The 14,020-nt window shown below is 34.6% G+C and overlaps 1 protein-coding gene across 1 annotated transcript in view; it reads right to left on the reverse strand.

Moving 5' to 3' along the window:
* The window catches only part of CNTNAP2 (contactin associated protein 2), a 2,272,324-nt gene that overhangs the window by 1,300,151 nt on the left and 958,153 nt on the right, over positions 1-14,020 (reverse strand). The window contains exons 6-8 of the mRNA XM_032245220.1: positions 11,262-11,446; positions 4,599-4,742; positions 1,116-1,380 (exon numbers count right to left, since the gene is read on the reverse strand). Of these exons, the coding sequence (XP_032101111.1) occupies positions 1,116-1,380; positions 4,599-4,742; positions 11,262-11,446 (594 nt within the window). The remainder of the gene's footprint in view (positions 1-1,115; positions 1,381-4,598; positions 4,743-11,261; positions 11,447-14,020) is intronic.

Below are 14,020 nucleotides of genomic sequence, written 5' to 3' on the forward strand. Positions count from 1 at the left end.
TCTATATGCTAGAGACAGAAGAAGAAGGAGCATGGCCCCTGTTCTTAAGGAGCATGCAGCCTAGAGGGGAAATGAGAGGAACGCAAATCCCAGTGTGATTGAAACCATCTTGGTTATATGCATAGGGTGTCATGAGTGTTTCTGGCATATTCAGAAAACAGAGTCCATGGTCATCCAGTTGAGCTCTCTGTCATGACCTCTTTCAGTATCTGCTACTTCTGTACTAAGTGTTCAGTAAATGTTAGTTTTCTATGCATCTCCCATTTCTAAGTGGTTCTTCACACACACACAAACACAAACATGCACACACACACACACGCACACGACTATTGCAAAGAATATCTCAAGAAAAATAGATGAAAATAGTTACTATTTATCAGTCCAATGTTGTGACTATTTTTTTCTTTGCTTATAACATCTCAATTTAAAATATCACCTTTCTTTGTACCATATTTATCAAAGAACATTCCAAGGTTGCTAAGTCTATTCAAACAGCAAGAATACTACCTAAGCGTCCACTTGTCATGTCACTACAAAGCCAAATTTTAAATTATGCTATTTTTGGTAAGCCAGTCTTCCTTCAGTTGGTACACAAATCTTGTCATTCTACTTTGTATTCACTTTTGTTTTCTTTTCCAAACATTAGCATAATTTTAGCAAGATCATTCTGAAGTTCTGATTCCGTCAGTGGAATATTTCTTAAAGTTGTAATTAGTACAACCGTGTTGCTATAAGTAAAAGGTACTTGAATGTTCATAAAGTCAAAAGATATCGATACAACTGTGTTTTTTAAAAAAAACATTCTTTGTATTTAAATATAAATTATTCTCTTAAAAGAACAGCAATTTCTCTATTAAATATAAGCTCGCGTTGGTAAGGAATATATTTTGCTTTTACAATCTCAACCAGCTTTCTCCCTCACTCATACCTTGCCCTCTCAGCAACTTCCAAGTTTTCCTCACTCAGTCAGCACATAGTACAACTAAGTAAGTGTCTTGAAGATCTGAATTACAACCTAATCCTCAGCATGTAACACCAGCAAAACAAAACAAAACATTAGCTTTGGAAATTGCAATAGCAGTTTTAGGAACAAATGTCAAATAGGTTTCACTGACCTGAGGAAATGTCTATTTGGCTCATCTTGGTCTGTGTGATGTTGATGTGAACACCCACTTTGCTTTCAGTGAGGTCAATCTCCACATTGCCCAAATTATCTGCAAAGTGACTGAAGACCAGGAGACCATTGGGGTTCCACGTCCTAAACTGGAAACTGACTGAGAACAGGTCCTGGTTAGGCCGTCCGGGCACCTCCAGGTAACTTGTAGCATTGAAAAAGACAGGCACCGTATAGGGTTCCACACAAGAGAAGCTCAAATTTCCCTATAAAATAGAAAGGCATGCTTTGAGGAAGACACAGAATAAAATAAATGTCCACGTAAGACCACTGATGAAGGTAGAGCTCTACAAGTTTTGAAGCAGAGCCTGAGCCTGAGCTAAACTCACACCCAGCTGCAGGGCATGGATTCAGTGACTGGAAGCACCACCATGAATCTACTTGGAGTGTAAGGCCTAACACTGAACAGCAGTGGCTGTCTATAACAAGCAGCCTCCACCATGGGACTGACAGCCTGACAGCCTGATGAGATAAGCTGATCATGAGTTGTAAAGTGTGTATGTGTGTTGTGGGCATGAGTGTGGATCACTAGACTTTCTGAAGACAGCAAAGTTGATGCTGGCTGAACATAAGTCAGGGAGATAGATGCTCTGTCCTATTCTGAGTGGTCAATACCAACATTAATTAACATATTACTCTGGTCTCAGTATGGACTATGATCATATGTTTGCTATTTATGATACTGATATTTTAGGAAAATATTCTTGGATTTTTATCTATACACCTTATATATTTTTTTATTTATATACCTTATATATGCATACATAGATAAATATTGTTTTTAATGTTAATGTAATTGTGGTTATTGCAGATTATTCTACTATCCAACTCAAAATCCCATTTAAATTCCCATGAAATGTGCTTATATCACAATGCATTCGTTCCTGTGGAACTAGAGGTATATAAATGGGCAAAATGGAAACAAAACTTCTAATAATTCAGGCTTGTCCTTCCGCTTCCATACTCCTCCTTCTTGATATAAGCAAAAAAATTCACATTGATTTATCACTCAGATACACTAAATTTTATATTTTAGTGCCTAACTTCTCTTTACAGATCTAAAAATCTGTATTTGCTATTAACTTCTTTTATCCTATCATAATATGTTAAGGAATGTAATTGGATACTATTTCATTGGGTCTCTCTCTCTATCTTTCTTTTTCTCTATGTATTTTTAACAACACCACATATATATACCAGATACTGATTTTTTCCATTTAACACATTAACCATTAATTCTAAGGCAGGCTGTCTCTCTGAATTAATATTCAAATTGAATTTGCTCTGTACCTTCACAGATGATTATTTTTAAATGCTCACTTTTACTGATGAAAAGAACTGCCTATGCATAATAACTGAGATTTTATAACTGACCACATACCATTGTTGAAGGGATTGTCTCCCTAACAAAATTAAAGATTCTTCCAGAGTAATGGTGCTGACTCTGGTGTCAGTGCATAATGAGGGAATGAGTGTGTGGGGGAAGAGGAGGTAGAATGAGTGCTGAGTCAATTTCACTGAAATATCAGTACCCAATACATTTGAAAGTAAATTTCTTATATAAACACTTGTCTTTGTAGGGCTGCTTGCAAAATGTCCTTTCGTCTCTATCCCACCTAAGATTTTCCATATGTATGTACATTTCGATTCAAAAGTTTATCCTATGTTTTCTCATTGCAATTATTTGTCAAAATAAAATATAATTATAGATCATAATCAAACTCACATATTGTGAATCCATAATCTTTTTCATCTTTTTAGTTTTTGGAGGGACAGAGTCTCAGTCTTTGCCCAGGCTGAAGTACAGTGGTTCAATCACAGTTCACTGCAGCCTCAAACTTTTGGGCTCAAATGATCCTCCTACCTCAGCCTCTTGAGTAGCTGGGACTACATGTATGCGCTACCACACGCAGCTAATTTTTTAATTCAGTTTAATTTATTTTTTTTTAATTTTAATTTTCTTAACTTTTTGTAGAGATGGGGTCTCACTATGTTGCCAGGCTGGTCTCAAATTCCTGGACTCAAGTGATCCTCCTGCTTTGGCCTCCCAAAGTGTTGGGATAACAGAAGCAGGCCACCATGCCCAGCTGTAAATCTATAATTTACATCTCTTACTCATAAAATAAAACAAAATTATTTTTCTCATAAAGCTGTTTTTCTCATAAAATAAATTATTTTTTCCATGTTAAATCTCAATGTTTTCACCTACAAAATGTTTGCATCTTTCTTGCAGTATTGTTCTTAGAGTATCATAAATGTAAAATATAACATGCCTAGCACAGGACATGTTGCCTATAAATGGAGCTATTATATTTCCATATAGTCAATATACTTTATGAGAAAATTTAATCAAAGTTCAACTTTTGCTTATTAGTATAAATTTATGATTACTTTAAGAAAAATATTTATTAATCATTTGTATTAAGTTATTATTTTAAAGTTTCTCATATCCAACCTGAATTCTTTATTCATTCAGGGATATCCGCTTGTCGAGTCATTTTATGAAACCCTAGGCTCAAAGTTGAGGCAATGAGACCATAAGAGCATTTTTAGAGCACAGTACAACCACTCATGACATTATTCTACTTCTAGTGCATAATATCTTCTTATTGTATAGGTCTCTGGAATTCTAGGCTCTCTCAAATAACATCTCTGGGCTAAAGTAGCTCCTGGTCTTGCAGAGCCATAGGGAACCCTCATACTAAAATTTTAAGCAAAATATCTCTTAGGGATGTTGAGTAGTGTCGTGAGAAGGCAGATATGCTGCGGTTTTCTTTGATTTTTGCTCTCCTCCCAAAATCTAATGAAACCTGGCACCAAGTCACATTGAGGCAGAAGAAAATCACTGTGAACTTCTGCAGCACAGATTCTGCTATGCTGTGGAAATCAAGCTGTATTTAATTGTATAATATTTAGTCTGGTTAGAGATTTGTTAAAAAGGATATTTATTTACATATTAAAAAAATCATCTTTGGAAGCGAAGGAGTAAATATAATAAAGTCCCTGATTTAAAAACTTTAAAAATATTAAATTAAACCATAAACAAGAAACTTAGAGCATATATGATGAGATATTTGAAAACATGATGCGGCCAGTTTAAGGGCTGCAGAGCTGCTGGGGTGAAGCATGTGCTGAAGTGTATTCGTTCCCCTGCCATGAGTAATCCAGAAATACTGATCTAACATTCTGTGCTCCATGGAAATGAAACCGATCACCTATTTCAGGCTATTCCCATTATCTGTTCTCAAAGCATGGTAATTACCTATGGTATTTCTGATAACTCTGAAGTTTGTATTTTACATCATTGCGCCCAAACACAAATAAGATGAAAAACGTCATGATTTTGTTGTTGTTCAATACTCCAAAAAACAAAAAAGTTACTTGATTTTTTACAGACCAGTCTTTTGAGGGTGAAAATTCTTACCACATTTGAGGGCTCTAATTTCTTCCTTTTGGCAAGATCAGTGATGTTGATGCCATTGTAGTTGATGCTTTCCATGCAGCCTTTGAAATTCTTTCTACTGCTGGAACTGGGCTTGCCAGAGAAAGGGATGCCTCCAAAGGTTATCTTCGAGGAAAAGAAATTAAATGTAAACATCCACATTGTATTGTAATAAACTAGGCAAGACCATGACTGCAGCCAAGGTCAAGTACATTTACTGCAATCAAAATATACAAATATTATAGTATTCTGCCTCCAAAACCTATGGCATATTAAATTATGTTGTTGCTGAAGTCCCTAATGGAGTAATTTATTCTGATAATTAGATTATAACTTGAACAACAAAAAAGGCAATGATCCTTTGCAATTTTACTACCCCAAAGCCATTTTATAAATTTTCTTGAGAATATTTTAAAAGATTTTTATTCAGAAACTTCTTTTATCAAATAATATTAGAAATACATTTTTATGCTTATCATTCAAAGATATACTGTCAATAAATGCCTCCGGTAAGCATAAGATAATCAATACTAATTTAATAAGTTGATAAAACTACAGTCCAAAGCAAGGGATATCGTATTTACTCTATGCAGACTTGTAGTCGAATGACGATTATTGTCAAATATTCATTAGATTTATTTTGGATGTAGGAAATAGTTCAAAATATATCATTACAATATTGATTAGGGACCACTTAGGGTTTGGGAGTTCTAAGTTGAGCAGTGTAGACTTAAAGATATTACAGATCTGTCAAATCCTAAGAAAGAAGACAACACTACTTACTGTGTTCCTCTGGCTGCTTGTGCCTATTGAAATAAAATATCTATTTATTTTATTTTTTTGGTCAGTATATACTATAGTACTAAATCTATATAATACAAAATTGCATTTAGTATTTGCTTGGTCAAGGATATTTACTATGAATCGTAAATTAGTAAGTGAAGCCAACTGCTAATTATAATTATAAAATCAAGATATATAATGCTTGTAATATATATCTTTTAAGTTATCATACAATATTAGCATTAATTTTTTAATATTAGCTTCATTAAAATGTCAAAAAATATTCTGTGATCTAACCACTTTATTTTCAATGAGAATATATAACTATAAAGAATCAATGACAATGTAATATCCAATTATTAGTGAAATTTGGGATTGGGGTTAGAACTCACTAAATTGTTAGGATCTGTTGACTTGAGCCTACGATACTTTTCGAGAGCATGTTTGATGAGGTGAAATGAGAGCAATGGAGAAGATATTTTTAAAAGTCAGGATTTCATAGTTGAAACATGAGTCAAAGATTTTGTATTCTGAAAGGTCCATGAACAAATTATGTTCTATTATTTAGTGTTATGGCATCTTAAATGCTTAATTAGTTTTAGGGGAAAAACACAAATTATGATTTATGAGGTGATGGTTAAAAAAAAGACCTCGTTTAAAATAAAATTTATTATTAATAATGGTTAGCTGAATATGTATTATTGGCCACAGAGTTCATATATAAGAATTTAAAAGAAAAATTGAGAGAATATATATCCCAAAGAATTAGGAAACTACAAAGAAGAAACAGAGTAATCTAAAGTAGAATTATTGGGAAAATGTTTTCAAGTTGCACTGAAATGAACATATTAGGTACTACGGAAGCATACATAGTACCAAAGGCAATCATTTTTGATACTAAAATGGAGTACTAGGTTTCCTGTTTGCAATCTCTTTGATCAATTTTCCCCAACTCACAGTAATAATATCTTCACTGTTTAATATTACTAAACATTGGGTTTGATATTATTAAACACGTATTCCTCTGTGTGCATATTTCTTTAATTTGAACTTTTCACATTCTGCAGGGGGATTCGAATTATCCTTACAGTTTCTCTGTTTTCAGCAACTCTAGGAACCCGTCCTACCTCAGCAAGATGCTCTGGAAAAGCGATACAGTCTCAAGTTAACAGATGCTAACAACTTAGTGAGTTCTAAACCCAATTCCTAAGGTAGCTAATGATAGGATATTAGACTGTTGTTTATTCTTTCTAGTTATATAGTCTCATTGGTAAAATGAAGTGGTTGGATCACAGCATATTTTCTGACGTTTTAATGAAGCTGATAGTAACAAATATTGTTGCAACTGTCAGATTAATATTCAGTTATTCCTGTGGCTCATATGATACATTTATTAATGATCTTGCCATCCAATAACCTTACCTCTAAAGAAATAACTGCATTAATGATTTTGTTAGCTTTCAAGTGTTCACAAAGTGTGGCAGGGACTATTGGATACCTTTAAGTATCCTTTCTTCCTACCCTCATTAGGGAAAAAATAATGCTTTTCAGCTGGTCACATTGCTTCCCAATCAATATAATAAATTATCAACCTCTTTGAAGCTAGCTTTGGTCTCATGATATTTAAGTAGACGGGCTGTATGTGATTCTAAGAACTGTCATTGAGGGGGAGGGCACAGTCTGGTTTACTCTCTTTCTTATTGCTAGCTGGAGTGCAAAGTGAAATGTTAGCAGCCGTCTTGCAGTGATTTGCAACAGGGGTAGAGGAAGACCAAGATTAAATAGGACTGTGTTCTTGAAGATCATGGAGCAGCCATTTGAACCTAGGGCCACCTGCCTCCAAACTTATTTTATGTAAAGGAGAATATACGTGCATCCTTTAAAGGCAGCCTATGCAATCTTAACTCATATATATATATGAGTTTATATATATATATATATTATATATATATATATATTTTTATATATATAATATATAAAATATATATATATTATATATATATATATTTTCTGTTACTTCCTGTTGCCTCCTCACATAACCCTATGCAAAGTATGTGATTAGACTCATTTCATAAAAGGCGAATATGAATTGTTCACTATCACACAACCATTAAAGGGCAGAAACAGATTCAAACTCGGGTTTCTCCTCCTGTGACTGATTTTCTTCCTCACCAGTCTGTGGTTCTGCAATGGTCAAGAGAGAGTCATTCCTTTACTTCCCTAGCAGAGCTGTATTGCAAGAGATAACAGCATAATATCCACAGTGGGTGTGCTCTGAAGAACAGAGAGAATCTAGGCCAAACACCATTTTGCTGCTCTGCCCTTTGGTTTTTATTGGCTACGCTGAGGAAAAATGAAGCGAAGTGCATGTGTATATCACCACACAGGTCTCCAGTCAGTCCGTAGTTAGCAGCCTCACTGCAGGTGGCGATGGGCCAATTTGCAGTGTATGCAGCTACTAAAGGAGGGGATGAGATAAACTCTTACGACTAGGTCACAAGAAATGTCCACATAGAGTTACATCAAAGGAGTCAACTTGTATTCTATTACTTCTTTCATGATGCTCATCTCTAGGAATTGTGGTAAGCGTAATGCCAGCAGTACTGTGCTGAATCCCACTCATACTGGCTTACAAGAACCGATTGTTAAGCAAGGTTATGATTAAAATCCCATCACATAAGCTATGCATTAAATAAATCACATGAAACACAAAATTAATAACTATTCAGAACTTATGTCTACACTTTACTTTCATATATGTTCTTGGGGGCATTCATGTTTATTTTAACTATATGATGGAAATACCCATATAATTTTGTGTTATTAGGCATCTCTTCCCAACTCGCTGCTCAGCTCCATATATGGTAGCATGAAATCAACCATGGTGGGAAATTTGCACAATGAAAATTAATAAATGTTCAATATCAGGGCATTCCTCTGACCATTCCTTTCTGGAGAAAACTGGTTCTTAAGGATTTACCAGCACATCCCCACCTGGGGCCTCAGTGCAGTTGACCTTAGTGGACTCTGGAAGAATTGAGGCAGTATAACCTTGGGGAAGAAGGACGTTGCATCTTCAGGTTTTGTGAAGATAACAAGACCAGCTTTCTGTTCCTTTAGGCCAAAGACTTTAAATGGTTCAGTAATAAACATTATATAAATTGTATTATTTTAGGTTTGAAGCTAATTTTCATGCAGTCTATGAGGTTTGAGTGTAGTCAGTGTGTGGATATATCAAGCAGATACGTACAATGAAACTCGAGCCTGACTCTAATATAGTTCCTGAGATTTTAATATTTCTTTCTTTATTTTGAGACACAGCTTTGCTCTTATTGCTCAGGCTCAAGTGCAATGGCGTGATCTCGGCTCACTGAAACCTCTATTCAAGTGATTTTTCTGCCTCAGCCTCCAAAGTAGCTGGGATGATAGGAGCCCACAACCATGCCCAGATAATTTTTGTATTTTTAGTAGAGACAGGGTTTTGCCCTGTTGGCCAGGCTGGTCTCAAACTCCCGACCACAGGTGATCCATCCACCTCAGCCTCTCAAAGTGCTGGGATTACAGGGATTACAGGTATGAGCCACCATGCCTCGCTCAGTCCTGAGGTTTTTTTTTTTTTTAAACAAATAAGCAAAGGAGTCCCTTTCCATTAAGACAAAAGTGTAGAAATATAAAGGTAGGCATAGCCACTTTTATTACATTTCATGCCAATAATTGCAGTCCCTAAGAGGACAGTAATCTGGCAGTAGCCAGAAATATTGGCTATCCTGATACTCTGTCAATTAATTTAAATTTCTTCCCAGTGTCTCTCTCTAATAAATAAGTCCCAGGTATTTTAGTCTACACCTGCAGCTCTCAAACATGGCAATGTATATAGATGGGCTTCACAGTGTCCATGAAACTGCTGACCCGATATAGAAGTGTTGCGTGTGCATGAATATTCATAGACTTCATCACATACTCAACAGAGTTTATGACCCCAAATCTTTAATTCGTTTTTTTGAAAATTAGAATTATATTTCCTCATTCCAAATGTTCCAGAATTTTCACCTCTTCTATGGTACTTCAAAGTTTATTAACAAAGGCTGAATAATTCATCTTTAAGATCTCTCACACATTGGGAGATCAGTCATATGAACCAAGGTACATACTAATTTAGAGAAGATAGAAATTTCTGGGATTTTCACCTACTTTTCCTTTTAGCAATCAGTTTGCTTTTAGGAAATTTTTTTTTTGAGGGGAAGGACAAAATATTTTCCAATAACCTTAAATTCATTTAACGTTAATAAAGTCTCCATCAGTGTTTATATAGCATATTCTTTATTTAGGAATATATATAGTATATTCATATAGCAAGGAAATAGAAACTATTTAAATGCAAAGAAAATAGAAAACTAATCCTACCTTTTCTACTTATTTTATGATGAGCATATTCCATGTTCTTGTGTAATTATATGTAAATATATATGACACACAGATATATACATGAATACACCTCCAATTTCAAATCTGGGTGCCAAGGAACATGAAGGTGCTGCAGAAAACTGAGAGGAGTGCCATAGTATGTTCAACATTTTTGAAGAAAATACAACAATGGGCTTCAAAGTGTCATTTGGACACTGTGTGAAACACTAGCTTAAGGTAGTTTACTGTTCCAGTATTAGATAATGTGACATTCCTTTTAATGATGTGCTGTCTTTGTGAATTTGGGATTTGGTCATTACTCTGATTAAAACAGAGTATCACGTAGAGTAAACATGGAACAGAAAATTACGATGCCAGTGGCAAACCTGACTCCCATTTGTCACAAGCATACAGTGCAATAACACTCAGCCCATTAGTAATAATTGCTGTTGTTTGAGAATGAAATAAAAATGTACTTTCACTCTTATTTTATGCTTATTTCTCCAAACAGCTACCAATGTTTTAGGATGTAAATTTTTAAGTTGTTTGGACCTAATGGCCCAGGACTGCTGTAGAGAAAGTTCGAAGACACTAAGGGCTCCATGAACTAAGAAAGTTTCAAAATTTCTGGCTAAGTAATAGCATTGCATCGCTTTACAGTTCTGCTGCTTTTGTATGCTAGTGTTATCGTCTTCTCCTAGGCTGTATAATACTGTGACAAACATCTTAAAAAGCTCACCTACGTATATAATTAACAGTTTTAATGGCTATTTTAAGGTTGAATTGCTCTACAAATAATTTATTTAAAAATATGATATACCTATTCTTAAGCTATGAGAATAGATTTTTTAATTTGTATAAACATAATCATTGATTATTTTTAATCTCTAATTATTGGGAAGGTAAAATGTGTCTTTTTGTTCATTAATAATCTCTTTAAAATATTCTGTATTTTACTCTATTGCATTTGTGATATTGACATCTGGGAAAACAGAACTTGTCAAAAGACCCATCTGCAGTCATGAGTTTCTGAATGACTTAGTATAAACCAGAAACTAGGATTTCTTATTCAATACTTTGTAATAAATATTAGACAACCTTCTGTATATAATGTACTGCACACTCTCAGGGAGAATTGGTGACATGATTAACTATTAATGAAAGGATTACAAATTAAATTTATTCTGAATTTATTAAATGGCCTGGATAGCATGGTCCTTCTCTTCCAATTAATACTTTGGTACTAAGATTTTTATAATATTTCGAGTACTCATGACTGTAAATTTAGAAATAAAATGACGCAAATGTATTAGGTTTTTAAAACTGTCAGTTTCTTTTTGTTTAGAGAAGGAAATAAAAATGGTATAAGTAGTAATAGAATGAACAATAATACAATACAGTAAGAGAGTGACGCAGTTGCTCGACGTTTTATCACAAGTTACACGTCATCATGCGTACCTCGTAGTCCAAGTCCAGGTAGTCAAACTCTCCATTGGTGCGGAAGTGCTGCATGCTCCTGTCCAGAGTGAGGTTAATGCTCCGCCCCTGGCGCTCAATGACCACAGAGTGCCAGTGGTGGTCATCCAGCAAACTTCCGGTCATCACTGATGTGTGGCCATATATGGGGCCAAGCTGGTTGCTTCCTGGGTACACAGGAGTGAAGAAGAAACAATGTAATGATGCTACGGCCAGCTCTGCGAAGCACAGGCTCTTTCGTTTACAGCATCTAGAGGCTGACATTCCGTCAAAGCTCCATCCATTCGAGTTAAACTGAGATACCAGTAAGTCGCTACACTTAAGAATACTTTAGTTCAAAGTACATACAAGTTATTGAAGATGGAAAAAAAAAAGTCTGCTCTTTTAAAAAGGGGGAAAATGAGTGTTTTATTTCTGTGCAATGAATTCTGCTCAATTTTGGTAGGTTTGTTATAAAGTCAGTGTCACATGGGCTTTCACATCAGCCTGCTGGGTTCTGATGCTGACTCCATTGTTAGCTAGGAATCCAGGGGAAGTTGAGGATGCTTGGTCTCCATTTGCTCATGTATACAATAGAGAAGATAACAGTACCTGCTTCATAAGGTTGCTTGAGGGTTAAATGAGTGAGTGTAGGCAAAGAATTTAACATACTTTCTGGCATATAGTGAACATAACTGCTACCTGTTAATCTTTTATTACTGTTACAATTATTGATTAAGACCACATAGCATGACCATTTTTAATTTTCGTTGACTCCAAAAGCCATTGTTGTAAAGAGAACACTATGTAATTGTTAATGGCATAGAAAATTTACTTGTTATCTTTTAATTAAAATGATAACATTCAGAATTATATATGTAGCATTTAGTTTTGAAATAAGATTTCTATAGCAACAAAACTATAAATAAATGAAAATATTGTTAGAATCCAACATGTTTATTAAGGTGATCTCTGAATGAAGTTTATATATTTTGTTTCATCTAAGTTGTCTAATCAAGTAATGCTTTTTATGGTCAGGCAAAATTAATCACTACAAAAATGTAATAGGGTTTCAGAATAAATAGCATAATGGAAATGAGAGATGAGCAATTAACTCTCACATTAAACTCTCTTTCTTTCTTTCTTTCTTTTTCTTCCTTTCTTCTTTTCTTTCTTTCCTTTCTTCCTTTCTCTTTCCTTTTTCTCCCTGCCTTCCTGCCTTTCTGCCTTCCTGCCTTCTTCCTTCCCTCCTTCCTTTCTTCCTTTCTTTCCTTCATATGCTAATGCCCCCATACCTCACATTTTCAATTATCTTCCTGGAATACCTTTTCTTCACTTCTGGTGATGAAATCAAATGTTGATGTGTGATGGTGAATCAGTACATATATATAATGAGACAGGGAAAAGGAAGGGACAAGAGGCAGAAGAGGAAGAGAAAGACAATTAGGAACTATCTAAGTGAAAAGGTCACACTGAGTTTTATTACTTTAAATATTTACACTAGAAGACGGAGCAACAGGCAGATATGTCTGATATTTAGGTAACCGCATTAAAGAATGGCAGTAGATATTTGAGTGGATATATTTCTCTGGCTGTCGTAAATTCCAGTCAGTCAGTAAAACTCCGTCAGTAAACTGCTTTCCAGTGTAAAGCTAGTAAACTTTTCTTGGTAAGGTCACATAGTCAGTTATTTCTTTGAAAACAATAATGTCACACCTCTATAAGCATCAGTTGATTTTCAAAGGTTATTCTACATGTTTCATTTGGGATAAAAAAAGAAAAGTTTGAAAAAATAAACACCTTTAGATATAATTCAACTGCAATGTGTGTGTGTGTGTGTGTGTGTGTGTGTGTGTGTGTGTGTCCACGTGTGCATATGTGCAAATTTTATGGAAGTACATATATTTTCTTTCTGGTTACTCTCCCCTGCTCTTCCTTCTTTCCCTCTATTAGGTCTTATCTTAAAAATAATTTCAGGCTATTTCCCCCCAAGTGGCACAATGAATACATGTTCATTGTTACAAGTAGAGAATATAATGAAGAAACAACAAATGAAATGTAATGTAAGAATATTTCCACCCCTAACATTAATTTGGTCTGTTTTCTTCCAGATGTCGTCCACAAAAAGTCATGCACCACATAATGACATTTCTTTCAATGATGGACTTCATATATAATGGTGTAACATCAAATTTAACGCTGCATTTTCACTGTATTTTTTCTATGTTTTGATATGCAAATACCATTTTTTTCACAGGTGACAAAAGTATTCAGTACAGTAACATGCTATACATATTTGTACACTAGGAGAAATAGACTCTACCATGTAGCCTAGGTGTGTAGTAGGCTATACAATTTAGGTTTGTACGTGTATACTGTATTGTGTTTACCTAGTGTTGAAACTAACAAAGAATTTCTCAGAAGGCATCTCCATTTAAAAGTGACACAAGACTACATAGACCTAATTAGATTTATAGATTTTATATCCTACAGGTTTTATTTAACAATATATACCATTTCCCCATGCAATTGAAAGTTAGCATAGACATTTTAAGTGCTATCAACATATTTCTATGGTTTAACTTTTTTCCCAATTTTTGACATTGTAATTAATGTTGTAAATTATATATTTGGACTTAAATCCTAGTGGCCAATTCTCTTTTAACCTTATAATTATTGAACCAAAATATTATAAGAGATTTCAAATGTCTGAAGGCATATTGCCTATTTTCCTGAAAATATTTTCTGACTTGCAGAATAAT

The sequence above is a fragment of the Sapajus apella genome, unplaced genomic scaffold, assembly GCF_009761245.1.
Source record: "Sapajus apella isolate SASKATOON/1434 unplaced genomic scaffold, GSC_monkey_1.0 scaffold56, whole genome shotgun sequence".
NCBI lineage: Eukaryota > Metazoa > Chordata > Mammalia > Primates > Cebidae > Sapajus > Sapajus apella.